Consider the following 25,453-nt stretch of genomic DNA (forward strand, 5'->3'; position numbering starts at 1 on the left):
CGCTATCGAACTGACGTTGTACCGGGCCTTTTGATTTGCCCTGTATGCAGAGAGGACGTGGAAGACGAGACACATGTATTGTTTGTATGCAAAGGATATTGTGATTATAGACTTGATGTCAAAATATTAAGAGAAAAAACACAGAGTGAAGATGCGAACAGTATTATACGTGTTATGTCTGGAGATAAAGGGGATTCAGTGGTGCATGTGGCCAGATTCTTATATCGTGTTTTTTAAAAAAAAGAAAAAGTTTTTTGGACTAGTTACCCAATGTGGAACAGGTGAACGAGACGGCGATGTGTTATACATAGTTTGTGCCGTGGAATGTTAGAGCAGGTTTGATTGCAAATAATGTATGCAGGTGTAGTATACTTGTGTTGTTGTTGTACCTATTCAAATTGTTGATTTTTGTGCTGGAAATGTTTCTATGTTAGAAAGAGAGAGAGAGAGAGAGAGAGAGAGAGAGAGAGAGAGAGAGAGAGAGAGAGAGAGAGAGAGAGAGAGAGAGAGAGAGAGAGAGAGAGAGAGAGAGAGTTTGTGCCGTGGAACGATAGATTGAAAGCCGATAATGTATGTTAGCACTGTAAACTTGTTTGTCGTTGCACCTATCCATATTGTTAATACATGCGCTGGATATATCTTTAGGTTTAAGAGAAAGAGAGGGAGAGAGAGTGAGAGCGTACGTGCGTTCGTGTGAGTATATGTTAGAGAGAAAGAGATAAAACCGGGTGATTGTCCATAAATACAAACACACGGCATGTATTACTGAAACCCCCCCCCCACACCCCGTTGAAATGAACCTTGTGTGTTTAATCAATAAAATTTCTTACGTCTCTCTCTCTCTCTCTCTCTCTCTCTCTCTCTCTCTCTCTCTCTCTCTCTCTCTCTCTCTCTCTCTCTCTCCCTCTCTCTTTTTCTCTCATGAAATTTAACAATCAAACGACACGAACACTATCAGAATCTGACCTAAAAGACCCGCGACAAGAATTGCTAAATTCACCATCCGTGACCACAGTGAATTCTGGCTCCACGTTGAAAATGTCCAGAGTTTCATATTGGGGGATTTTTCTTCCTGGCCAGTTCATGTTCCTGTTTCGATTTCCAACTGCCGTGTAATCGTCGTCCGACGGAGTTTCTTCGGCGGCACTGGTGGGTATCTGTGATTTGTTGGCGTATTGGTAACTTTGATCAAATTCCTCCTCTGATGAAGTGGAACTTGATTTATCTTGAGAGAAAAATAAGATACGAAGACATTTTCTTAAAAACAACTGAGTAAGTAAGAGGCCTGGTTAACTTAATGGCGCATGTTGAAAGCAGTTACTTATGCACGTTGCACATCTCACTTTTGACCAAGAGTTAAAGATAAATAGATAGATACATGTGGATAGATAAAGATACAAGGACACCTTTCTGTATATAAAGCGTATTTGCATGTCAAAGCCAGTAAAGTTGGACACACAATGCGACGTCCATAAAATGTCAAGCTGTCAAGAGCATCTGATACACGACAGATTTATAAATACTTTCAATCCACGACACACTGAAACAGACAAAAACCGGATCGCTTTCGATAGCATATTCCCTATATTACCTTCCATCATATCGATGCATGTGTTAAAGTGTCTGGCTAAATAAATCAGCATTATTACAAAAGCCACCTGTTGTGATGAAGTATGTATAGGTAATAGTGCTGTCGCAAATATTGATGAAGTGTACACAGACTCGTGTCATTTGCGATAAAGTGGAACATGTTCGCCTCTGTATGTTTTTCTGTTTGTTTGTCTGTCTGTCTATCTCAGCCTAGTGGTAAGGCGTCCGCCCCGTGATCGGGAGGTCGAGGGTTCGAACCCCGGCCGGGTCATACCTAAGACTTTAAAATTGGCAATCTAGTGGCTGCTCCGCCTGGCGTCTGGCATTATGGGGTTAGTGCTAGGACTGGTTGGTCCGGTGTCAGAATAATGTGACTGGGTGAGACATGAAGCCTGTGCTGCGACTTCTGTCTTGTGTGTGGCGCACGTTAAATGTCAAAGCAGCACAGCCCTGATATGGCCCTTCGTGGTCGGCTGGGCGTTAAGCAAACAAACAAACAAACAAACTGTCTATCTCATTGATGTTTGTTGTGTGCCTTGAATGGAATTAGGGATCCCACTTTAGATGTGTTCCATATATTCGACGATCATTCTTTTTCTCTGAGACCACTCAACGGCAGATATAAGTACCAGTGTCACTCTCCCCTCAACCAGTGCAACCAAGAAGAACTGAGAAAAAGAAGAAGAAGAAGAAGAAGAAGAAGAAGAAGAAGAGAAGGAAGAGAAAGAGGAGGAGGAGAAGGAAGAGGAGGAGATGGAAGAAGAGGAGGAGGAGGAGAAGGAGGAGGAGAAGGAGGAGGAGAAGGAGGAGGAGGAGAAGGAAGAGGAGGAGGAGGAGGAGAAGGAAGATGAGGATGAGGAGGAGGAGGAGAAGGAAGATGAGGATGAGGCGAAGGAGAAGGAGGAGAAAGAGGAGGAGAAGAAGGAGAAGGAAGATGAGGATGAGGAGGAGGAGAAGGAGGAGAAAGGGGAGGAGGAGGAGGAGAAGGAAGAGGAGGAGAAGGAGGAGGAGAAGGAAGAGGAGGATAAGAAGATGAGGAGAAGGAGGAGAAAGGAGGAGGAGGAGAAAGGAGGATGAGGAGAAAGGAGGAGGAGGAGAAGGAGAAGGAAGATGAGGATGAGGATGAGAAAGAGGAGGAAAAGGAGGAGAAGGAAGAGGAGGAGAAGGAAGATGAGGATGAGGAGAAAGAGGAGAAGGAAGAGGAGGAGAAGGAAGAGGAGGAGAAGGAAGAGGAGGAGAAGGAAGATGAGGATGAGGAGAAGGAGGAGGAGAAGGAGGAGAAGGAAGAGGAGGAGAAGGAAAATGAGGATGAGGAGAAGGAGGAGAAAGAGGAGGAGGAGAAGGAGAAGGAAGATGAGGAGAAGGAAAATGAGGATGAGGAGAAGGAGGAGAAAGAGGAGGAGGAGAAGGAAGATGAGGATGAGGATGAGGAGAAGGAGGAGGAAGAGGAGGAGAAGGAAGAGGAGAAGGAAGAGGAGGAGAAGGAAGATGAGGATGAGGAGAAGGAGGAGGAGAAGGAAGATGAGGAGAAGGAAAATGAGGATGAGGAGAAGGAGGAGAAAGAGGAGGAGGAGAAGGAAGATGAGGATGAGGATGAGGAGAAGGAGGAGGAAGAGGAGGAGGAGGAGCAGAAGGGGGAGGAGGATAAACACCCCCTCCTTCAGAATCGACAGCTACGTAGAAAGAAGAGGATACAGACCTGCAGACTGATTAGTATTACGATCTCTCTTGCCCCCAGAATGTCCCTTCTTCAATAGAGGATCTTGGGCTCTATCATCCTCATCCTCGTCATCATCATCGTCTTCATCATCACCATGCTGTATCTGTTTCAGCGTCTTGGAATCCGGAACGCCGAAGAGTCCCTTGAATTGAGCCATCGTGTTCTTGGGCTCTTGCTCCTTTCTGTTGGCCTCAAGTTTGGCCCGTCTCTCCTTGGCCTTACGTTTCTTGAACGCCACAATTTCTTCGTCTTCGCTGGAGTCCATCTGTTGGAAGCGAACCAAGATGTGTAGCTTTCATGTTCTGTCATGATTATTATTGTCATGCAATAGTTACTTGCAGTTGTCATTTACAAAATTATTATTGAAAAACTCTTCTCAATGGCTACAGATGGGAAGGGCCTTGGTTAGGAATATAAATGATATCTATAACATTAAACTTGGTTGAATTCTTCGGTGAGACTACTAATTACTTGGAGACTCGAGAAGAGCATAACGAGAAGAAAAAGAAGAGGAAGTACAGTCAACTACAACACCGACGCAAAAACGACAACGACGACGCCAAGAAAGGAAACATTAGCTCTCTGATTCATTCAAAATATTGGCTCAGAAATAAAGTCATGCTCTACATAGATATACAAGTCAAACTGAATGTCAAAACCTGACCAATTCTTATAGCGGTCCTTAATTGATCCCGAAGTCGACTTCGCGAAGTCGTTTTACCGAAAAATCACGACTAAAGATCCGTGCGGCCAGCTTCAGTTAAGGAAACATTTGACCATCACCTCATCGCTGGCGTCCGACAGGTCACCATAGTCCACAGGGTTCATGCAGATGGAGCACATGTTGTTGAGGTCCACAAAGCACTCGTTGCAGTAGACCGCATTGCACCCGTGGTTGGCACAGTGCGTGAAGTTGTCCATGTCATGAGGCTTGCCATCCTTGCCACACACGATGCAGTTCTTGAAGTCGTACCCACACATCTTCACCAGCTTGCCCAGGCGGGGACACTGACGCACTATTCTCCCGCGAATACTCACTTTCTGTGAGAGCATTGTAACACAAGGTATGGGTACGTATATATTTTTTTCGCTCTAATTTTTACAATATATGATAACAGTACAAGTACAATAACATAGCTACAAGGGAGAGAACAAAAAAAAAAGGAGAGGGAAAGACGAGATAAAAAAACAAGAAGGGCAAAGCCCATACGACTCACATGCTTGACCTTGACCTTTACATGACCTTGACCTTCAGAGTCAAGGTCAAATAACTAAACCTAGCAATGACATCATACACTAAGAACTGCTTTACACATTTTTCCTACCAAAATACATGTGACCTTGACCCAAGGTCAAGGTCATCCAAGGTCATGCAACACAAAGCTGTTAATTCAAGACATAGGAAGTACAATGGTGCTTATTGGCTCTTTCTACCATGAGATATGGTCACTTTTAGTGGTTCACTACCTTATTTTGGTCACATTTCATAAGGGTCAAAGTGACCTTGACCTTGATCATATGTGACCAAATGTGTCTCATGATGAAAGCATAACATGTGCCCCACATAATTTTTAAGTTTGAAACAGTTATCTTCCATAGTTCAGGGTCAAGGTCACTTCAAAATATGTATACAATCCAACTTTGAAGAGCTCCGGTGACCTTGACCTTGAAGCAAGGTAAACCAAACTGGTATCAAAAGATGGGGCTTATTTTGCCCTATATATCATATATAGGTGAGGTATTGAATCTCAAAAACTTCAGAGAAAATGGGAAAAATGTGAAAAATAGCTGTTTTTTAGACAACATTTATGGCCCCTGCGACCTTGACCTTGAAGCAAAGTCAAGATGCTATGTATGTTTTTTGGGGCCTTGTCATCATACACCATCTTGCCAAATTTGGTACTGATAGACTGAATAGTGTCCAAGAAATATCCAACGTTAAAGTTTTCCGGACGGCCGGCCGGCCGGCCGGCCGGACGGACGGACGGACGGACGGACGGACGACTCGGGTGAGTACATAGACTCACTTTTGCTTCGCATGTGAGTCAAAAAAGCAACAAGATGTCCCACAATATAGTGGACAGTTGAAAACAATAGCATAACTTCACGTGCAGAGAGAAGGGGTAAGGAGATATGTAAAAGGCGGGAAAAGAGGGAGGTGGGGGGTCTATTTCAATAGCTTATGAAGAGTACATTTTTGACGGGCGCAGTGGCGTGGTGGTAAGACGTCGGCCTCCTAATCGGGAGGTCGTGAGCTCGAATCCCGGTCGCTGCCGCCTGGTGGGTTAAGAGTGGTTTGGTTTGGTTTTTGGGTTTTAATGTCCCTTCAGCAGATGCTAGCTGCTATTCGAGACCGGTTAAGGGTGGAGATTTTTCCGATCTCCCAGGTCAACTTATGTGCAGACCTGCTAGTGACTTAAACCCCTTCGTGTGTACACGCAAGCACAAGACCAAGTGCGCACGGAAAATATCCTGTGATCCATGTCGGAGTTCGTATGGGTTATGGAAACATGAAAATAATATATACCCAGCATGCCTACCCAACAAAAGTGGAGTGAAGCTGACTATGCTCTCAGAGTATAGTGTGGGGAACCCAAATGGGCAAACAAGCTCACACGTCACCAGCATTTCTGGAAGAAGAAGAAGAAGATGATGGAGGAGAGACCGAGGGCTCAAAACCTTCAACCTAGTTCTGTCAGTGTCGCTTTTGTCCCTCTTCGATTTGGCGCCTGGTCCGCTTGATGCGCGCGCGAGATTTCACTTGTTTGCTCAATCAGCTCATGGGAGAAAATAATGCTTGGATGGCCGAGGCAGAGCTCCGTGTGAAGCTGAACAAACTTTCATCGCTGTAATGTTTTTAGCTGCTCCCTCTAGTTCTCACGAAGGGCACATCGAATTGTCGTGAGCCATCCTTATCCTTCTCCTTCTTCTTCTTCTTCTTCTTCTTCTTCTTCTTCTGCGTTCGTGGGCTGAAACTCACACGTACACTCGTGTTTTTTGCACGAGTGGAATTTTACGTGTATGACCGTTTTTTACCCCGCCATTTAGGCAGCCATACGCCGTTTTCGGAGGAATCCTTCATCATCTTGTCGTTTTAAGCTCTATCTGGGAATTAGTTACAAGTGTCTGTGAGTGATGCTCCTGAGCACGTGAAACATTCGTTGTGCGGCCCGTGTTTCACACTACCATAGTTTACGCGACTCATCATGTTAAAGCTACCTTGTGTGTCTGTGTCCTTGATGCTCTACACAACAAGTACGTCGCAACACTATCCTTTTCCACAGACCTGTATCTCCTTGTCGTCCTTGTACTTCCTCCGGATCTGACGGCGGGCGAACTTGAAGAAGGAACCCCTCTTGAAGAGGATCTGGTTGTAGAGCCACACAGCTCTCTGCCTCTCCCTCTTCGGGTAGTAGCAGGCCGCTACGGCTCTCCGCAGCCTCATACCATACGCCTCCCCCACCGCCAGAAAAAGACAGATGATGTTGATGACGACGATGGTGCGGTAGGCGTCCAAGTTGGGCTTGCTGGGGATGGGCAGGCAGGATGAAGTGTCTATGTCCAGTCCGGAGTTGGCTAGAGGGTCGAGAAGGCCTACCATCGTCCGGTACATGTCTGCTAGCGGCCCTTCTCCTGAAAGGGAAACAATAAAGAAGGGTTTCTCCCAGAAAGGTGAGGTTTAAGCCTTTGCGAAGTCTACTTCAAGAAGCTCGAAGCACGAACCTTTGGCACTGCATGTTCGATAAAAAAAAGAAGAAGACTGTGCGTAGTCGGGCTCAATTAAAAAAGGCCTTTCCTGCTTGTACACAACGAACTACACATTTCCAACATTTGTTCTTCTGGTTTATTCTTGTCAAGTCCACCATCATGGAGGCTTGTGTAATATTGTAATGTTTTGGTCACGTAATATATGCTTGTTTGCTAGAGTTCGTGTCCTTCCCAGCCAGCAAAATTACGCGCAGCGAATCGCGGCGTCTCGCAGTCGCCAAATAATGCGTTCTAACTGCGAAAGACGCACTCGACACGCGCGCGTTTTTGCAAATCGAAATCAGCGCGTGACGAATTCGTTTTCCCTCAGATAACGAAGACCATACGCGCCCCCAGCGCACACTTATGCAACATGAAGACTAAGTATGCGCTCTCACGCAGACGTCACGATCGATTGCTTTACGCACTCACGCAGGTGACACAACTTAAACTACTTTACGCACTCTCCACGCAGATGTCACGATTGTGTTACGCACTCCCACGAAGTTGACACGACTACTAATTGTTGCATACTGTTAATTGTAACATGTCATGTATTTTGAATACAATGATGTTTGAACCACATTTTTAACATGACAACTCCTTACATTTTTAAAAGCTGGTACACCTCATGTCATGTATTTTAAATACAATTATGTTTAACCCACATTTCTAACATGAACACTCCTTCCATTTGTTAAAAGCTCTTCATGATCAGTCGAGAGCATTTTTTTTTTACCATTTACATGGAGCTGCATGAAAGGCGGAACGGCGGCTGTAGTCTTGACGTTGAGATGTCTAGAGACCATGGCCAGAAGCCAGTACAGCCCGTAGTCCATCAGTAGGTAGAACCCAGCATTGTAGGCGCCAAGAAACCAAAAGGCAACACCCTGAACAGTACATGTAGGGCTATGAGGATCCGCTGGGTTTGGGCAAAAAAAAGCGTGACATGACGCATACGTTGTAAATTAACACAGTACCATATATCTAACAAAGTTTGACATGTCTTCCGTTAAAAAGAAATAGCAAACACCTTTTAGAGTCACCCGCCGGTGGCTTGATTTGCTTTTAATTGACTATTTAAATTGAGAAAAATACCGTATCATCATTCGTTCTTATTAATGTTACCGAGTGGCGATAAACAACAATCACCTTTGAAGGCGAAGCCCCGTTATGTGTTGAGAATCATAGAGCTGAATTAATAGCCCTTAAAAATCTGTCGTGGGCACGTAAAGTTTTGCTAGATCGTAAGGACAGCAGAAAACCTTATCACAAACAGAACTCTACAATTCACAGGTGTCTGCTACGTAGAAGAAACATCGAGCTATAAATAGCTCACTCTTTAACGGCAGACAAATGTAGAGTCTGCTACAAAGGGTGACGCAGTAGTCTCTCTGTCACAATATGATTCGTCAACTTGTAGGACTCTTAGCCCAAAGAACCCAAAGAGGGCTGGGTCAGTAAAATGTATATCTAGTTATGATTCCGTCTTTTGTAGATGTGACAATGCTTTTTTGTGATCCCACATTAAGTCCTAACTTGTTTTAGCGTAATGTGTCGGTGCGTATGAGAGAGAGATAGATAGAGAGAGAGAGAGAGAGAGAGAGAGAGAGAGAGAGAGAGAGAGAGAGACAGAGAGACAGACAGAGAGACAGAGAGACAGAGACAAAGAGACCGACCGACCGACCGACACACTGTGCGAGAGCATTGCAAGTTCAAGTATTTTCTGACAATTCTCAGTTTACCTTCATCATTTTACGCATTTCTTTTCTGGTGAGGTGACGGTCGAATATGTGGATGTATTTGCCCTGTTCCTGGACCTTTAGGGGAAAAATGGTGTCCCTTCTCAACTCTTTTCTCTTTTCTTCGATGGTGTACACTTGCTGTGTTATGTAGTAGTTGTCGAAGCTAGGAAACGAGAAGATAACATCCAATGTAGTAGTAGTAGTAGTAGTAGTAGTAGTAGTAGTAGTAGTAGTAGTAGTAGTAGTAGTAGTAGTAAGAGGAGGAGGAGGAGAAGAAGGAAGAGGAGGAGTAGTGGTAGTAGTAGTAGCAGTAGTTATATTTACATATATAAGGTAGCAGCAGCAGCAGCAGCAGCAGCAGTAGTAGTAGTAGTAGTAGTAGTAGTAGTAGTAGTAGTAGTAGTAGTAGTAGTAGTAGTAGTAGTAGTAGTAGCAGTAGTAGTAGTAGTTGTACTCGAAATCAAATGAGGATTTCGAGCTCACAGACAAACTAGTAGTTTTAAAACAATGCTATTTCGTTTTGCACTGAAATTTTCCTTTCAAGATTGTGTCAGATACCTGTAAAACAGATACCACTCTGTAAAGCCGCATAGCATGAAGAGAAACAAGGAAGAGAAAGTGAGGACGAGAAAAAAACTAGAAAGACACTGAAAATGTAGACAAACTCACCCGTCCTTCGTGAGATAGCCTTGGCGATACCTCCAGGCCTTGACGAAGACGTAGAAGACCATGACCATCATGATATTGTCCACTACACTCAGGATGCCCGAGTAGCCGGACACTTTGGCCGAGACTTCGGCCATGATGGCGTCCTTGATCTCCGTATAGGGCCTCGACTGGTTCATGTTGTAGTTGTAACGCCTCTCGATGTCGATTTCGAAAAAAAACATTTGCTGCAGGTCGGTGATCTGAAGCAAGTAACATAATAATGTGATAGATGGCATATGGTACGTTTTTATATCGCATTTTACAAATCATGTTCTTTTATAGGTCTTGTGGACTCATTACATTTAGTCAAGTTTTGACTAAATGTTTTAACATAGAGGGGGGAATCGAGACGAGGGTCATGGTGTATGTGTGTATGTGTGTATGTATGTGTGTGTGCGTGTGTGTGTGTGTAGAGCGATTCAGACTAAACTACTGGACCGATCTTTATGAAATTTTACATGAGAGTTCCTGGGTATGATATCCCCGGAAATGTTTTTCATTGTTTCGATAAATGTCTTTGATGACGTCATATCCGGCTTTTTGTAAAAGTTGAGGCGGCACTGTCACACCCTCATTTTTCAATCAAATTGATTGAAATTTTGGCAAAGCAATCTTCGACGAAGGCCGGACTTCGGTATTGCATTTCAGCTTGGTGGCTTAAAAATTAATTAATGACTTTGGTCATTAAAATCTATAAATTGTAAAAAAAATTAATTTTTTTATAAAACGATCCAAATTTACGTTCATCTTATTCTTCATCATTTTCTGATTTCAAAAACATATAAATATGTTATATTTAGATTAAAAAAAGCTCTGAAAATTAAAAAAAATTAAAAATTATGATCAAAATTAAATTTTCGAAATCAATTTAAAAACACTTTCATCTTATTCCTTGTCGGTTCCTGATTCCAAAAACATATAGATATGATATGTTTGGATAAAAAACACGCTCAGAAAGTTAAAACAAAGAGAGGTACAGTGAAGCGTGCTATGAAGCACAGCGCAACCGCTACCGCGCCAAACAGGCTCGTCATTTTCACTGCCTTTTGCACTAGCGGCGGACTACGTTCAATTTCATTCTGTGAGTTCCACAGCTTAACTAAATGTAGTAATTTCGCCTTACGCGACTTGTTTTTGTATTAGCATAAAGTACGCAGCATGCACATTTTGGAAAACGACGGCCTGCGTATTTCAAACGACAGCAGTCCGCGCCCTGCGCATGTTGTGTATATACGCCTTTATGGCATCAACAGCGTATTATTCTGATTCAGATTGAGACACATCTTATCCCAGGCATTCTTACAAAATGAATACCAAGTTAAGAGCTCTTGCGAGCTACCCCGTGACCGACTCCCGCCCCCCCCCCCCCCCCCTCAATCTCTAACCCTCTTCATTCATGACGTCATACCGATCCCACTGTGGCCTTCTTCACGGAGTCGAGCGCTACGTCTTTGATGGCTCCACCAATGATGCACAACAGTTCTCCGATGCGTGCAAGCTGACACAGGTGGGAGGCAGCCGTGACAATCTCGCACAGAAAGCCGAAGATACCCAGACGGTCTCGACAGTCATCATAAGCATCGTCAAAAGCCTTCTTGCACTTGCGGTACGGCGCTCCCATTGTTTCGTTGCAAATGTCCACCAGACTGAAAAGCCATTTGAACATCTGTCGCAAAGGATAAGTCAAATAGAATGAATAAGTTAGTAACGCCCAAAGGTAGTTCAACTTACAAAACACCACACGAGAAACGCAGACACACACAGACACTAACACACACACACACACACACAAACACACACCCACACACACACACACACAAACACACACACACACACACACACAAACACACAGGCAGGTAGGCAGGCAGGCAGGCAGGCAGGCACACACACACACGCACACACACACACACACACGCACACGCACAAATCCCACCCGATTAAAAAGGCATGTTATGGGCAAGGCTCTTTCTCCAAGTCTTCGTCTTTCATTCTGTAACCTAATCTCTATGAGGCCAAAAAGAAAAAAATATGTCTGTTTCCGGTAACCCGACCGACCTTATTTTTAAGCGTCGACCCTAAAGTTTTTTTTCGCTTTTCGCACAAAAACAAACAAACAAAAAAAACCCCCCAAAAAAACGGGAGGTAATCGGTCGATGAGACTTCACAATCGAAGAGACTTACCTCCCGTTTCCGTCGTCACGCGAAAAAAACATGGCGGCCAATGGCGCCGGGGGGAAAAAAAAACACGTAAAAAGACGTTAACAAAACGTAAGAAAAAGGTAAAAAAAACAACATTAAAATTTTTTTTAAAAAAAGCCGACCGACCGACCCAATTTTTTTCGGCGATGTTACCGGAAACAGACATATTTTTGGCTCACGTAAGTGTAGCCTACGCGATGCTAACTTTTGTCTGTCTGTGCGTGCGTGCGTGCGTGCGTGCGTGCGTGCGTGCGTGCGTCTGTCTGTCTGTCTGTCTGTCTGTCTGTCTGTCTGTCTGTCTGTCTGTCTGTCTGTCTGTCTGTCTGTATGTATGTATGTATGTATGTATGTATGTATGTATGTATGTATGGATGGATGGATGGATCCATGTATGTATGTATGTATGTATGTATGGATGGATGGATGGATCCATGTATGTATGTATGTATGTATGTATGTATGGATGGATGGATGGATCCATGTATGTATGTATGTATGTATGTATGTATGGATGGATGGATGGATGGATGGATGGATGGATGGATGGATGGATGTATGTATGTATGTATGTATGTATGTATGTATGTATGTATGTATGTATGTATGTATGTATGTATGTATGTATGTATGTATGTATGTATGTATGTATGTATGTATGTATGTATGTATGTATGTATGTATGTATGTATGTATGTATGTATGTATGTATGTATGTATGTATGTATGTATGTATGTATGTATGTATGTATGTATGTATGTATGTATGTATGTATGTATGTATGTATGTATGTATGTATGTATGTATGTATGTATGTATGTATGTATGTATGTATGTATGTATGTATGTATGTATGTATGTATGTATGTATGTATGTATGTATGTATGTATGTATGTATGTATGTATGTATGTATGTATGTATGTATGTATGTATGTATGTATGTATGTATGTATGTATGTATGTATGTATGTATGTATGTATGTATGTATGTATGTATGTATGTATGTATGTATGTATGTATGTATGTATGTATGTATGTATGTATGTATGTATGTATGTATGTATGTATGTATGTATGTATGTATGTATGTATGTATGTATGTATGTATGTATGTATGTATGTATGTATGTATGTATGTATGTATGTATGTATGTATGTATGTATGTATGTATGTATGTATGTATGTATGTGTGTCTGTGGTAGAAACTTTTACATTTGACTGAACACCGAAATACTAATTTTACCTGGTTATTATTCAAGCAACAGCTTCAAAGTATTAAAGCAATGATCAACATTTCGTCGGCACGTATGTAGTTAAAGTGTGTATCCAAAGAAAACGGGTGGTGTTTTTGTTTTTTTTTTTTTTTTGGGGGGGGGGGGGGTAAAAACAGGTGACTGGTTTGTGTCGTGTGTGGTATGTAGACCAGGTCAGGGGTCAAGGTTAGGTCTGATCGCGTGAAGGATTGTGGTATAGATACAGTTATCACCGAGCTGCAGTTCGCCGATTCGGAGAAGACGATTTCACATTGTTCGGTTTCGTAGCTCCAGAAAAATAGATAAAGAAGATACCATCCGGCAGTCGTGTCCCCGTAAGTAGGCTACAGACAGACAGATCTAGATCTAGTGTCTCGCACTCTTGCACCGTGTCACCTATGCTTACTGTGTGTGTGTGTATGTGTGACGGAGGGATTGAGTTTGTGTTACTGTTTGTTGATTTCTTACGTGAGCCTTGAAGGCTTCGCCTCTTGTTCTTTTTGGCCTGAACATAATTAAGGTATAAACTTAACCTATAGTCTTCGACCGTGGGAGTTGAAAAGACATTTCACTGCTTCTAAGACCCCGCAAACAGACCTTGTTCCCAGACCTAGCCCGAAACCAGATAACATTTCATAATCATATTAAATAGGATCGGTTCTTGGTGTACAAGGAATGTTGGCGCTATAAAAAAAAAACCACGAATTTCCCTCTGCCTTCCTGCATCCTGAGAACAAGTTGAAGCTGAACAGTGAGAAGACAGAGGCCCTTCTCGTTGGAACACGACAGAAGATTGCTTCCCTCACTGTGACTGACCTCCAGCTGGATGACGCGACTGTTCCATTCTCCCCTGCTGTCAAGAGCCTTGGCATCTTTCTCGACTCCACTCTCTCCATGCAGACACACATCTCCTTCATCATCAAGACCTGCTTTTTCCACCTACGACGCATCGCCTCCATCCGTCGCTACCTCACCCACGACGCCTGTGTCAAGCTGGTTGTCTCCCTCATCTTCAGTCGTCTGGACTACTGCAACTCCCTTCTGGCTGGCCTCCCCGCCTCATCCATTCATGGCCTACAACGAGTCCAGAACGCTGCTGCCAGACTGACGTTGAGGAAGACGAAGCGAGACCACATCACCCCCCTACTTCGCTCCTTGCACTGGCTCCCTGTCAACACCCGAATCTCCTACAAACTGTCCACTCTGGTCTACATGTGTCTCAACGACTCTGCTCCCGAGTACTTTCAATCCTCCCTGGACCTGTACACCCAGCCCTCCGACCGTCCCCTTTGTTCTGCTGCTGACCCACTCCGCCTTCACATCCCTCGCTCGAAACTCGCATCTGCTGGTCAGCGTGCATTTCCCTCCGCGGGCCCCTCCGTCTGGAACTCCCTGCCGCTTGAGCTTCGCCAGAGCCCCTCTCTTGACGCGTTCAAGAGTAGGTTGAAGACTCAGTTCTTCCCGTAGCTGGCTGCGACTTTCATGTTCGACGTGATGTGTTGTGCCCCAAAAGATATTCTTGTGCTGTGCTCTGTGAGAGGTGTTTTCTTTGTGCTTAATATTATTTTGTTTGGACCTAGCTATTGATGTGTACATTGTTGTTAAACAGTTGTTTGTTGTATGTTTATCAGGGTTTGCTAGTGTGTGATAGGGTTCGTGTCCGTCTGTAGATGTTAGTTTCTTTGTTAGTCCTGTGTTGACAACTCTTCGACAAGCGCTTAGAACTGTACCCACGGAATACGCGCTATATAAGCTTCCTGTTAATTGATTGATTGACTGTCCACCATTGATTGTGTCTTCCATCTCTCTTTGCAACTTCAAACTACCCTCTCTCTGTCTGTCGTCTGTCTTTTTGCCTCTCTTTCTCAGAGCTATTATTACATCACACCTTAAATCATCATTTTAATATTGCATGAAAGAGCGCAAACTCACCGCCCCTATTGTAGAAACAGAGTCAACCCACCGCCCCTATGGCAAAAAAAGAGTCAACCCACCGCCCCTACGGCAAAAACAGTCAACCCACCGCCCCTACGGCAAAAACAGTCAACTCACCGCCCCTACGGCAGAAACAGAGTCAACCCACCGCCCCTACGGCAGAAACAGAGTCAACCCACCGCCCCTACGGCAGAAACAGAGTCAACCCACCGCCCCTACGGCAGAAACAGAGTCAACCCACCGCCCCTACGGCAAAAACAGAGTTAACTTACCGCCCCTATGGCAGAAACAGAGTCAACCCACCGCCCCTACGGCAAAAACAGAGTCAACCCACCGCCCCTACGGCAAAAACAGAGTCAACAAACCGCCCCTACGGCAGAAACAGAGTCAACCCACCGCCCCTACGGCAAAAACAGAGTCAACCCACCGCCCCTACGGCAAAAACAGAGTCAACCCACCGCCCCTACGGCAAAAACAGAGTTAACTTACCGCCCCTATGGCAGAAACAGAGTCAACCCACCGCCCCTACGGCAAAAACAGAGCCAACCCACCGCCCCTACGGCAAAAACAGAGTCAACCCACCGCCCCTACGGCAAAAACAGAGTCAACCCACCGCCCCTACGGCAAGAACAGTCAACCTACCGCCCCTACGGCAAAAACAGTCAACCCACCGCCCCTACGGCAGAAACAGAGTCAACCCACCGCCCCTACGGCAAAAACAGAGTCAACCCACCGCCCCTACGGCAAAAACAGAGTCAACCCACCGCCCCTACGGCAGAAACAGTCAACCCACCGCCCCTACGGCAGAAACAGAGTCAACCCACCGCCCCTACGGCAAAAACAGAGTTAACTTACCGCCCCTATGGCAGAAACAGAGTCAACCCACCGCCCCTACGGCAGAAACAGAGCCAACCCACCGCCCCTACGGCAAAAACAGTCAACTCACCGCCCCTACGGCAAAAACAGAGTCAACCCACCGCCCCTACGGCAAAAACAGTCAACCCACCGCCCCTACGGCAGAAACAGAGCCAACCCACCGCCCCTACGGCAAAAACAGAGTTAACTTACCGCCCCTATGGCAGAAACAGAGTCAACCCACCGCCCCTACGGCAGAAACAGAGCCAACCCACCGCCACTACGGCAGAAACAGAGTTAACTTACCGCCCCTACGGCAGAAACAGAGTTAACTCACCGCCTGTACGGCAGCCACGACTTCCTTGACGGCTCGAATGAGGACCTTGAAGGCCGCCATGAGGGCGTTGGAGAAAGCCTTGATGTTGCGGTACATCTCCTCAAGCGCGTCGACGGCAGCGGCCAGCGGGTCTGTGGCCAAGGCCATCAGCTGACTCGTCTCGTTCATCATCAGGCTCTGCCCGCACGTCGAGCTGTCCGTCATAATCTGAACAGGGGTGAAGAGTGTCGAGGGAAAAGCAGGTTTACCTTCAGGTAGCTCTTTAGCATTAATTAACTCATTTATTTGTCCCAACAGATCGCGGCTCTTGATCTGGGTCCATGGCCATCAGCTGCTTTTTGACTCACATGCGAAGCAAAAGTGAGTCTATGTACTCACCCGAGTCGTCCGTCCGTCCGTCCGGACGTCCAGACGTCCGTCCGGAAAACTTTAACGTTGGATATTTCTTGGACACTATTCAGTCTATCAGTACCAAATTTGGCAAGATGGTGTATGATGACAAGGCCCCAAAAAACATACATAGCATCTTGACCTTGCTTCAAGGTCAAGGTCGCAGGGGCCATAAATGTTGCCTAAAAAACAGCTATTTTTTACATTTTTCCCATTTTCTCTGAAGTTTTTGAGATTCAATACCTCACCTATATATGATATATAGGGCAAAGTAAGCCCCATCTTTTGATACCAGTTTGGTTTACCTTGCTTCAAGGTCAAGGTCACAGGAGCTCTTCAAAGTTGGATTGTATACATATTTTGAAGTGACCTTGACCCTGAACTATGGAAGATAACTGTTTCAAACTTAAAAATTATGTGGGGCACATGTTATGCTTTCATCATGAGACACATTTGGTCATATATGATCAAGGTCAAGGTCACTTTGACCCTTATGAAATGTGACCAAAATAAGGTAGTGAACCACTAAAAGTGACCATATCTCATGGTAGAAAGAGCCAATAAGCACCATTGTACTTCCTATGTCTTGAATTAACAGCTTTGTGTTGCATGACCTTGGATGACCTTGACCTTGGGTCAAGGTCACATGTATTTTGGTAGGAAAAATGTGTAAAGCAGTTCTTAGTGTATGATGTCATTGCTAGGTTTAGTTATTTGACCATGTCAAGGTCAAGCATGTGAGTCGTATGGGCTTTGCCCTTCTTGTTCTCGCTTATCATCAGGATTTGCGAGCACGTCGCGCTGTTCGCCATAATCTTTTACAGAGGAAAAGAGTGTGAAGGGAAACAAGGTTTACCATCATGATCTTTAAGCATTAACTCAATTATTTGTTGCAACGGACCGCGGCTCTAGATCTGCGGCCATGGCGATTAACTGATTCGTCTAATTTATCATCAGGCTCTGGGCACATGCGGCGCCGTCCGCCATTATCTGTGACAGGGGCAGAGAGTTTTGAAGGAATACAGTTTATTAAAGGATTAATAACAGTATCAGTCGTGTGAACAGCGGGCCCTGGCGACACGTCGCGCTGTCTGCCATAATCTGTGTTACGAACATTATGTAGGTATTTTTTTATACACACAATTACACACACACAGACTCACTGGTATAAGGGAGGTAACAACATGATTATTGTGTCATTACCTCCCTTAGACCGACTCACCTTGAGGTTGGTTGCAACGTTGGTGGCAGGGTATGTGAAGACCAGAACAGTGGCGTAAATGACCAGCATGTTTCTGCCCTTCTTGGAGAACATGGAAGGGAGAGTGAGGAACACCAGGCACCGAACAGTCTTGGCGAAGGCCATCCCAAGCGTCAGTGGCACGCCCACGACACAGCTGGGAAAGGGTATGAAATAAATGCGGAGATTATCATCATAATAATCGTCATCAACACAATTCAAGGGTCAGTAGCACGCCAACGACACAGCTGGGAAAGGGTATGAAATGAATGCGGAGATCATCATCATCATCATCATCATCATCATCATCATCATCATCATCATCATCATCATCATCATCATCATCATCATCATCATCATCATCATCATCATCACCATTCAAGGGTCAGTATCACGCCAACGACACAGCTGGGAAAGGGTATGAAATGAATGCGGAGATTATCATCATCATAATTCTCATCATCACCATTCAAGGGTCAGCATCACGCCAACGATATAGCGGGGATTTTTTTTTATTGAAATGAATGCGGTGATTATCATCCATGATCGTAATCGTCATCATCACCATTCTCTTCGCTGTCGTCGTCTTCACCGTTTTTCGTTCTCTATACTTTTTTTTGAATGTACGGACGAACAAGGAGACGCGCAGAGAGAGAGAGAGAGAGAGAGAGAGAGAGAGAGAGAGAGAGAGAGAGAGAGAGAGAGAGAGAGAGAGAGAGAGAGAGAGAGAGAGAGAGAGAGAGAGAGAGAGAGAGAGAGAGAGAGAGAGAGAGAGAGAGAGAGAGAGAGAGAGAGAGAGAGACAGAGAGAGATAGAGAGAGAGAGAGAGAGAGAGAGAGAGAGAGAGAGAGAGAGAGAGAGAGAGAGAGAGAGAGAGAATTGAATTGAATTGAACTTTATTTAACAAGGATTAAGATTAAAGGCTACGCCTTTTCTTACAATCTGTCCTTGGGACGCACAGACACACAATGATAAAATTAAAAAAAATTAAAATTAAAAAGTTAAAAAGTTAACAACAAAAGGAGGTCGGAAAACTTCAGCACGTGTGAGAGATGATGATGATGATGATGATGATGATGATGATGATGGAACTTTATTTTTCAAGGATAGAGGTTTAAGGCGACGCCTTTTCTTACAACCGGTCCTTACTTCTAATACAAATGTCTAATAAATGATAAACAAGTAAAGCAACATGACAAATAAACAAATTAAACGAACGACCCAGCAAACAATCGACAAGTAAGCAAACAAGCAAATAAACACAAACAACAAAATGACAAAGTAAGCAACATACAAATCAAAAGCGAAACATGCAACATGTTAATTGAGGTTACACATGTAAAGTGATCGACGGTAAAATTCACACAATACCAACGTTTACACTAATGCTTACAATGATTATATGGTGTAAATGATGAAGATGATGAAGATGATGATGATGATGATGATGATGGAAAATCGCAACATAAATTCCACATAATACATGTAATAAAGAACATATTTTTGTAATTCATATAGCTTTGCCAATTGTTGACAGCTACTTGCACATGTTAAGACTAGTAGCCATCTAGGTAGACATATAATGATTATGCAGAGCTTGTTTAAAACTCTTTAGTGAGGTTAATGATCTTATTACAGACGGAATGGAGTTCCACACCATAGAGCCAGAGAAGGCTTTAGTTTTAAACAGATCAATCCTGGGTATTGGTGGTAGAAAATTGATAGACCCGTACCTTTCAGTGACTCTGTGAAATAGGTCCTGAATATAGTTGGGCACTTCGCCATGATATACTTTGTACATCATTACAGTCTTATTAAACTGTAACTGTTTAACTAGCGGTAGGTAGTTTAGATTCTTTAACTTCAAATCCGCTGATAATTGTGGACCATTTAACATGATTTTAGCTGCCCGACGATGTAGAGAGTTTAATTTTTTCATGTGAATATCAGAGACGCCATCCCAAAGAGTTGATGCGTAATTAATATGGGATAAGATGTGGGCATGATAAAATAGTTTTAGTGTTGCGATATCGACATATTGCTTTAACTTTGATAGCAGAAACAAATTCTTGGATACTTTTTGACAAATATAATGTACAAGAGATTGCCATTTTAATTCTTGATCGACTATCACACCCAAAACACGATGTTCCGTTACCTGCTGAACAGGTTGTGATTCAAGAGAAATATTTAAATTAAGAGGTCGTGATTGGTGTTTTGTCTTGTTGTAATAATCATGCTTTTTGTCTTCCCTGGGTGCACTATCATAAAATTCTGGTTACACCAATTGTTGACTTCATTCAGACTAGACTGTAAGGAAACTTCAATTTCTTGAACAGTCATATAGCGTGTGTGAAGCGTCGAATCATCTGCAAAAAATTCCGTTTTAACTTTTGAATTAGATATATGAAGGGGGAGGTCATTAATTAATACACAAAACAAAATAGGCCCTAAAACTGACCCCTGGGGGACTCCACTCTTTAAACATCCTTTGGGAGAGGTTTTACCGTTTATAGAAACATACTGTGTTCTGTTGACAAGATATGATTTAAAGAATGAACACGTTGCGGGATTGTTCACGTACAATGCGAGTTTATGTAAAAGTAATGTGTGATCTACAAGATCAAAAGTTTTCTTAAAATACAGAAATACAGCCCCTGATATGTCCGAACGATTAATTGCCGATAGTCAGTTATCACATAGTGATGAAAGAGCTGTACTACAGGAATGTTTCGGACGAAACCCAGATTGAAAGTTGTGAAATAATTTGCACCTTTCCATGTAGTTCAGAAGATTCTTCTGGATGTGCTTCTCTACAGGCTTTGATAAAATAGGAAGCAATGAAATTGGCATGACGTTATTAGGGTCAGACACATCTTTATATTTAGGAAGTGGAACGACCTTTGCGGTTTTAAATGCATCAGGAAAAATATTTTGTTCAATGCAAAGATTATACACATACGTTAGGGATTCCACTATGTACGGTAGGGCTAATTTAAGCAACGACGGGGGGATTTTGTCAGGCCCCATGGATTTATTATTCTGAAGGTTTTCTATAAATTTTCCAACTTCATGTACGGCAATAGTTGGGATAGAGAATGAATCTTGTGATTTCAATTTATGAATACAAAATTCTTTTAATCTAAACAACAGGGAGTCCCCACCCTCGACTTCTTCATTTACATTTTTAGATTGTTTCAATCGATCAGCCAAACACAGAAAGTGCTCATTGAATTCGCTATTTAATCTGCTATTTCTTCTTTGGGATTTACCTAACACTTCATTTATGGCTTGCAAAAGCGTGGCAACATCCTTTTTGTCTTCAACCAATTTATGAAAATGATTACTTTTTGCCTGGCGTACTAACTCGGTAACTCTATTGCGTTGTGCTTTAAATTCTGATTTCCTTTGATTTTCCTTAAAAAAATCACGTAATGCCATAGCTTCTACAATCTCAGGAGTAAGCCATGGTGGTAATGTAGGGGATTTTACTCGGTGTTGCTGAGAGGGGCATGCTTATCAATAATCGGGTAGAGAATACTTGAGAAACAATTAAGCGCCTCCTCAGCCTCAGTACAATTTAACACATCATGAAACGGAGCTGAAGATAAGTCTATGAAAAACTTAGACTCGTGAAATTTTTTAAAGTTCCGATATTCGATGGTGTTCTTTTTTTATGACATTTTGGGATTATATAGTTCCATGAGCAGCAAGTCACGTAATGATCACTAATGCCAGAATTTACCACATTAACATTCGAAACCATTGTTTTTCTATCCGTGGAGAGAGAGAGAGAGAGAGAGAGAGAGAGAGAGAGAGAGAGAGAGGGAGAGAGAGAGAGAGAGAGAGAGAGAGAGAGAGAGAGAGAGAGAGAGAGAAAGAGAGAGATGGAGTGTTGGTGCAAGGGAAGTAACTTCACCATAAGAACATTTATGCCTGCAATGACTGATTATCTTCCTTAGACCAGAAACTATATCAAATTAATGCTGCTAACCCTCAACATGAATGATCAAAGGCCTTAGGCCTAAGAGAACTTAGCAACACCGACATGCTATTAATGCCTGTTTGGCCATATATTATGTTTACTAATACTATGGCGTGTTCAATTTATGTTGATATTTGTAAACACTCACGCACCCAAGCAGGCAGGCAGGCTGGCACGCAAACACACACACACACACACACACACACACACACACACACACACACACACACACGATTCACACTACCTGTCGGTTTAAGAAAAACAGTTAAATAATCTGCTTAATATGTTTCATCCTCTACCTGATGATCGCGGCCTGCAATTTGGGGTAGTCTTTCTGTAGGCACAGCCAGGCGTAGAACAGCACAGTGAGAACCACACCCAATAAGAACCCAAGAAAATTCTTCAACACCTCATTCTCGTAATCACCTGAAATACACAATCATAATTTATATAGACTCGTTAAAGCTACATAACTTCTCGTGCAAGCAGTCATGTTGCCCAACGCTGATCTTTTCATGCTTCCACGTGGAATAAGAGCATCATTACACTGTGGTCAGTGCAGAGTTTGATTTGAGAGACATTGATGGACGGATTGATGGATGTTTTATTGTACTAATCAATGGAATGATTTTGACAATTTTCAGACAAATGAATTTGGTGCATACAAATTACAATCGAAATAAGTACGGAAAAAAACATACAAAATGCAAATTAGTAAGGCAAAATAAAGAAAGCACCTGCGAACAAGGAAGAGGGTAGGACTTGTATGGAAAAGTGCAACGCGGAGTATATTTCTGGACGACGCAGCTGTGACTGTCGACTGCTTTCTGCAATTAGCAGCAATTAACTGTGCTTCTACTGACAACCACTCTGCCTTAAACTGTCCACACGATCTCTTTAAATCCCCCAAGGTCGACTTCTTAAACCTTAGATGAGCCTTTCAAATCTTCGATGATCTTTTCCCAACAGACAGTTAACGGATTACAGCTGTGAGTAGGTCTTATTTTCCACCTGATTGTCTGTCTGTCTGTCTGTCTGTCTGTTTGTCTGTCTGTCTGTTTGTCTGTCTGTCTGTTTGTCTGTCTGTCTATCTGTCTGTCTGCTTGACTGATATCTTCTTTATCTCTCCCTCTGCACCCGTCTTCCTCTTTAGGCCAAACAAAAATATATGTTGGTTTAGGGTAACGCGACCAAAAAAGATAGGGTCGGTAGGTCGGCTTTTTTCTTTTCTTTTCTTATTTATAATTTTTAAATTTAGTCGATTTTAAAGGAGGTTACTTTCCTTAGTCTTGGTATGGTTCGCAAAATATGCCAACAGTTTTGTTTTTTGATAAATGAAAAAAAAGTGTTAGGGTCCGCGGGTTACCAAAATATATTTTTATTTGGCCTTATGCTTTAAGTTTGCATCTGCAAATCACTCTGTCAGTCAATCTGTTCTTGTGTGTGTCTGTCTGTCTGAGTGCATTTCTTGCTTAGCGGACGGTACTGCAACGGCTAACTGTTAAAAGACAGTTAATCTGAGACACTAAACTTGAATTTTACCCAAAATGTGTAGGACTACCACTGCACCGGCACTTGACACAGGGTGGGTAGAAGCTGGGGTGAGTTGCGCCTCCATGACTGAGCAATTAGGAAAGCTCACACCACACAGCCTGCTCCCCCCGCCCCTCCAACCACCACCCCCCCCCCCCTCGAGTCTAATGCCGGTTGTGTGTACCTTCATAGAAGCACCGCCCACAGCAGGTCGTCCTCGGGCAGAAAAAGGACTTGAAGCGGAACCTTCCCACGAAGCACGGGCAGAATCCCCTGCAGATGGTGACGCGAAAGGTCGCCATGCAACCTCCGTAGCAGTTCTCCCACCACGACTTGAGAGGAGGATAGCCGGCCAGTTCTCGGAGGGTGTTCTCTTTCGTTCTGGCCAGCGCGAACATTTTGCGTCGGACGCGCAGAGCTTTCTTGACCATCGTCCATGCTGGTCCGCCCATGTCTTCTAAACAAAACGGAAGATTACACTGTAGAAAACGCCCCCGTGAAAGATGTCCAACAGTATTCAGATTCTGTTCATACCATGCTGTTTATGACTTTCGAAAGTGTGATAAGATCTTCGGTGAATTTGTTTTTCACGTGATGCAGGATGACGTCATTTAAGGCTATATGTGACGAAAGTCCATTATACGTCAGTAGAATGAACACATGAATCGTCTTACTTCGTGACTTAGTGAGCTTCGAAGCCACAATGAATTAACAATGGCAGAAATCACAGAAACAGCAATGAAAAACAACATAGAGCTAGACAACCCATTTGGTGAAAATAAAACAATACGAAATACCCAACAAGCAGGTCCGTGAATAATGATTATAAAAAGACTTGTTTGATCGATCCGCAGGTAACAAGGGTTGAGGTTGGGTATGGGGTGAGGGGGGAGGGGTTATTTTGATTTTTGTGCGTTTTGTTGTATTTGTTGTTGCGATGGGACCTGGCGGTTTTGCTACACAGCCAAAAAAGTATGTCTTCATGTGAGCGGCAGCCATGAAGTCCCCATGGGCGCATCCGTCAAAAAACCTTTTTAACTTTCTTGTTCGTTTCCGCCAGGCAGTTCACATTTTGCTTCGGTGGCGTTCCGCAGCTTCATCAGAAAAGAAACAAAAACAAAAGTAAAGTGACGTAAAAAAAAAGACACATAAATATGCATTATAAAAAGGAGATTGCTGTATACGATATTCTATTTCATTCCGTTGACTAACAGACATAAGAGTTTACTAGTGATACTGAAGTAAAAATTCGGGGGAAAGCAAACAAGCTATCTAGCTGGGTCTTCTCCAGACTCCAGAAGCAGAACCTCCCAAGGCGACGAGCCTCGAGAGTGCAAGCTTGCAGGCTTCCCCTGGATTACTGCATGCCGGCTCATGTTGGGGAAAACATTGTTCTCAAATTTGATAAGAAACTCGAGGGAAGCTCTTTGCAGCTTACAACGCTAGTCAGCGAGAGCTGTGCTGTGCATATCTTCTTGTACCTTCTGGAATAGGTTGCATACAGGCAACAAACATCTCCCATCCATGGAGAGTTGTGTATACTGATCTCAACACCCTAAACCCCTCCCTTGACTCCGTGCAGCTTGGACCATTATCAATACTGCTTTGAAAGTGGATAAAATGCACGTTGGGAAGACCTGTATGCATATGTACTCACATGCCACCAACTGCCAACTGTGTCTAAACTTGTGAAAGACATACATAATTATAAATATAAATGAGTTATGAAGAATTCTAAAATATGAGACTATGACATTTTTCAACGTTTAAAATACACCTTTCATGTCAGATACCCACATCAAACTGACTTTTGTGTGTTTAAAAATTGTTCGATGTAAGGAAATTGGGCTAATCAGGGCACTATGTTGCAGGGGTTGGTACAGGAATTCTACAGACTAACAAACAAAAAAACATGTTCTCAGTCTCTAGCTGACGATATACCAGACAGAAAACTGCACCATTACTGAGTGCAATGACTATTTCACACAGACAGTGATGACACATTTGTGAAGAAAAACACGGGTGTGCAACGTAGTCAGTACAGTTGCACGTCTATGGCGTAGAACATCTTCCGAAAACGTTTTGGAGCAATGTGATCTCGAGACAGATCTCAGAAGAAAAAAATCCACCCTGAACTATATACTTGTAGCAGTCAGTTTTGAGCTCGCGCCAGACACCGTTTTCTTTGATGCTGTCAAACTGAGTGTAACTTTC

General features: G+C 43.3%; 1 protein-coding gene across 1 annotated transcript; it reads right to left on the minus strand.

Annotated features, from left to right (window-relative positions):
* Positions 1 to 811: 811 nt before the first annotated feature.
* Positions 812 to 23,822, minus strand: LOC138977009 (DC-STAMP domain-containing protein 2-like). The gene is made up of 12 exons (XM_070349901.1): positions 23,424 to 23,822; positions 22,006 to 22,132; positions 17,704 to 17,878; positions 16,092 to 16,298; positions 10,919 to 11,176; positions 9,472 to 9,710; positions 8,803 to 8,965; positions 7,797 to 7,947; positions 6,597 to 6,943; positions 4,094 to 4,351; positions 3,290 to 3,575; positions 812 to 1,225 (listed from the first exon to the last, which is right to left on the minus strand). Exons 1-12 carry the CDS (start codon positions 23,689 to 23,691, stop codon positions 936 to 938), a joined length of 2,769 nt encoding a protein of 922 aa, XP_070206002.1. The 5' UTR covers positions 23,692 to 23,822; the 3' UTR covers positions 812 to 935.
* Between the last annotated feature and the right edge of the window lie 1,631 nt (positions 23,823 to 25,453).

Source organism: Littorina saxatilis, linkage group LG1 (genome assembly GCF_037325665.1).
Source record: "Littorina saxatilis isolate snail1 linkage group LG1, US_GU_Lsax_2.0, whole genome shotgun sequence".
In the NCBI taxonomy this organism is placed as follows: domain Eukaryota; kingdom Metazoa; phylum Mollusca; class Gastropoda; order Littorinimorpha; family Littorinidae; genus Littorina; species Littorina saxatilis.

Coding starts and splice junctions, on each gene's coding strand:
- LOC138977009 (XM_070349901.1), bottom strand. CDS start 23,691: ATGGGCGGACCAGCATGGACGATGGTCAAGAAAGCTCTGCGCGTCCGA. Junction 16,299..17,703: donor ACGTTGCAACCAACCTCAAG/GTGAGTCGGTCT, acceptor ACCCCTGTTCAG/ATTATGACGGACAGCTCGAC. Junction 8,966..9,471: donor GGCTATCTCACGAAGGACGG/GTGAGTTTGTCT, acceptor CTCGTTTCCTAG/CTTCGACAACTACTACATAA.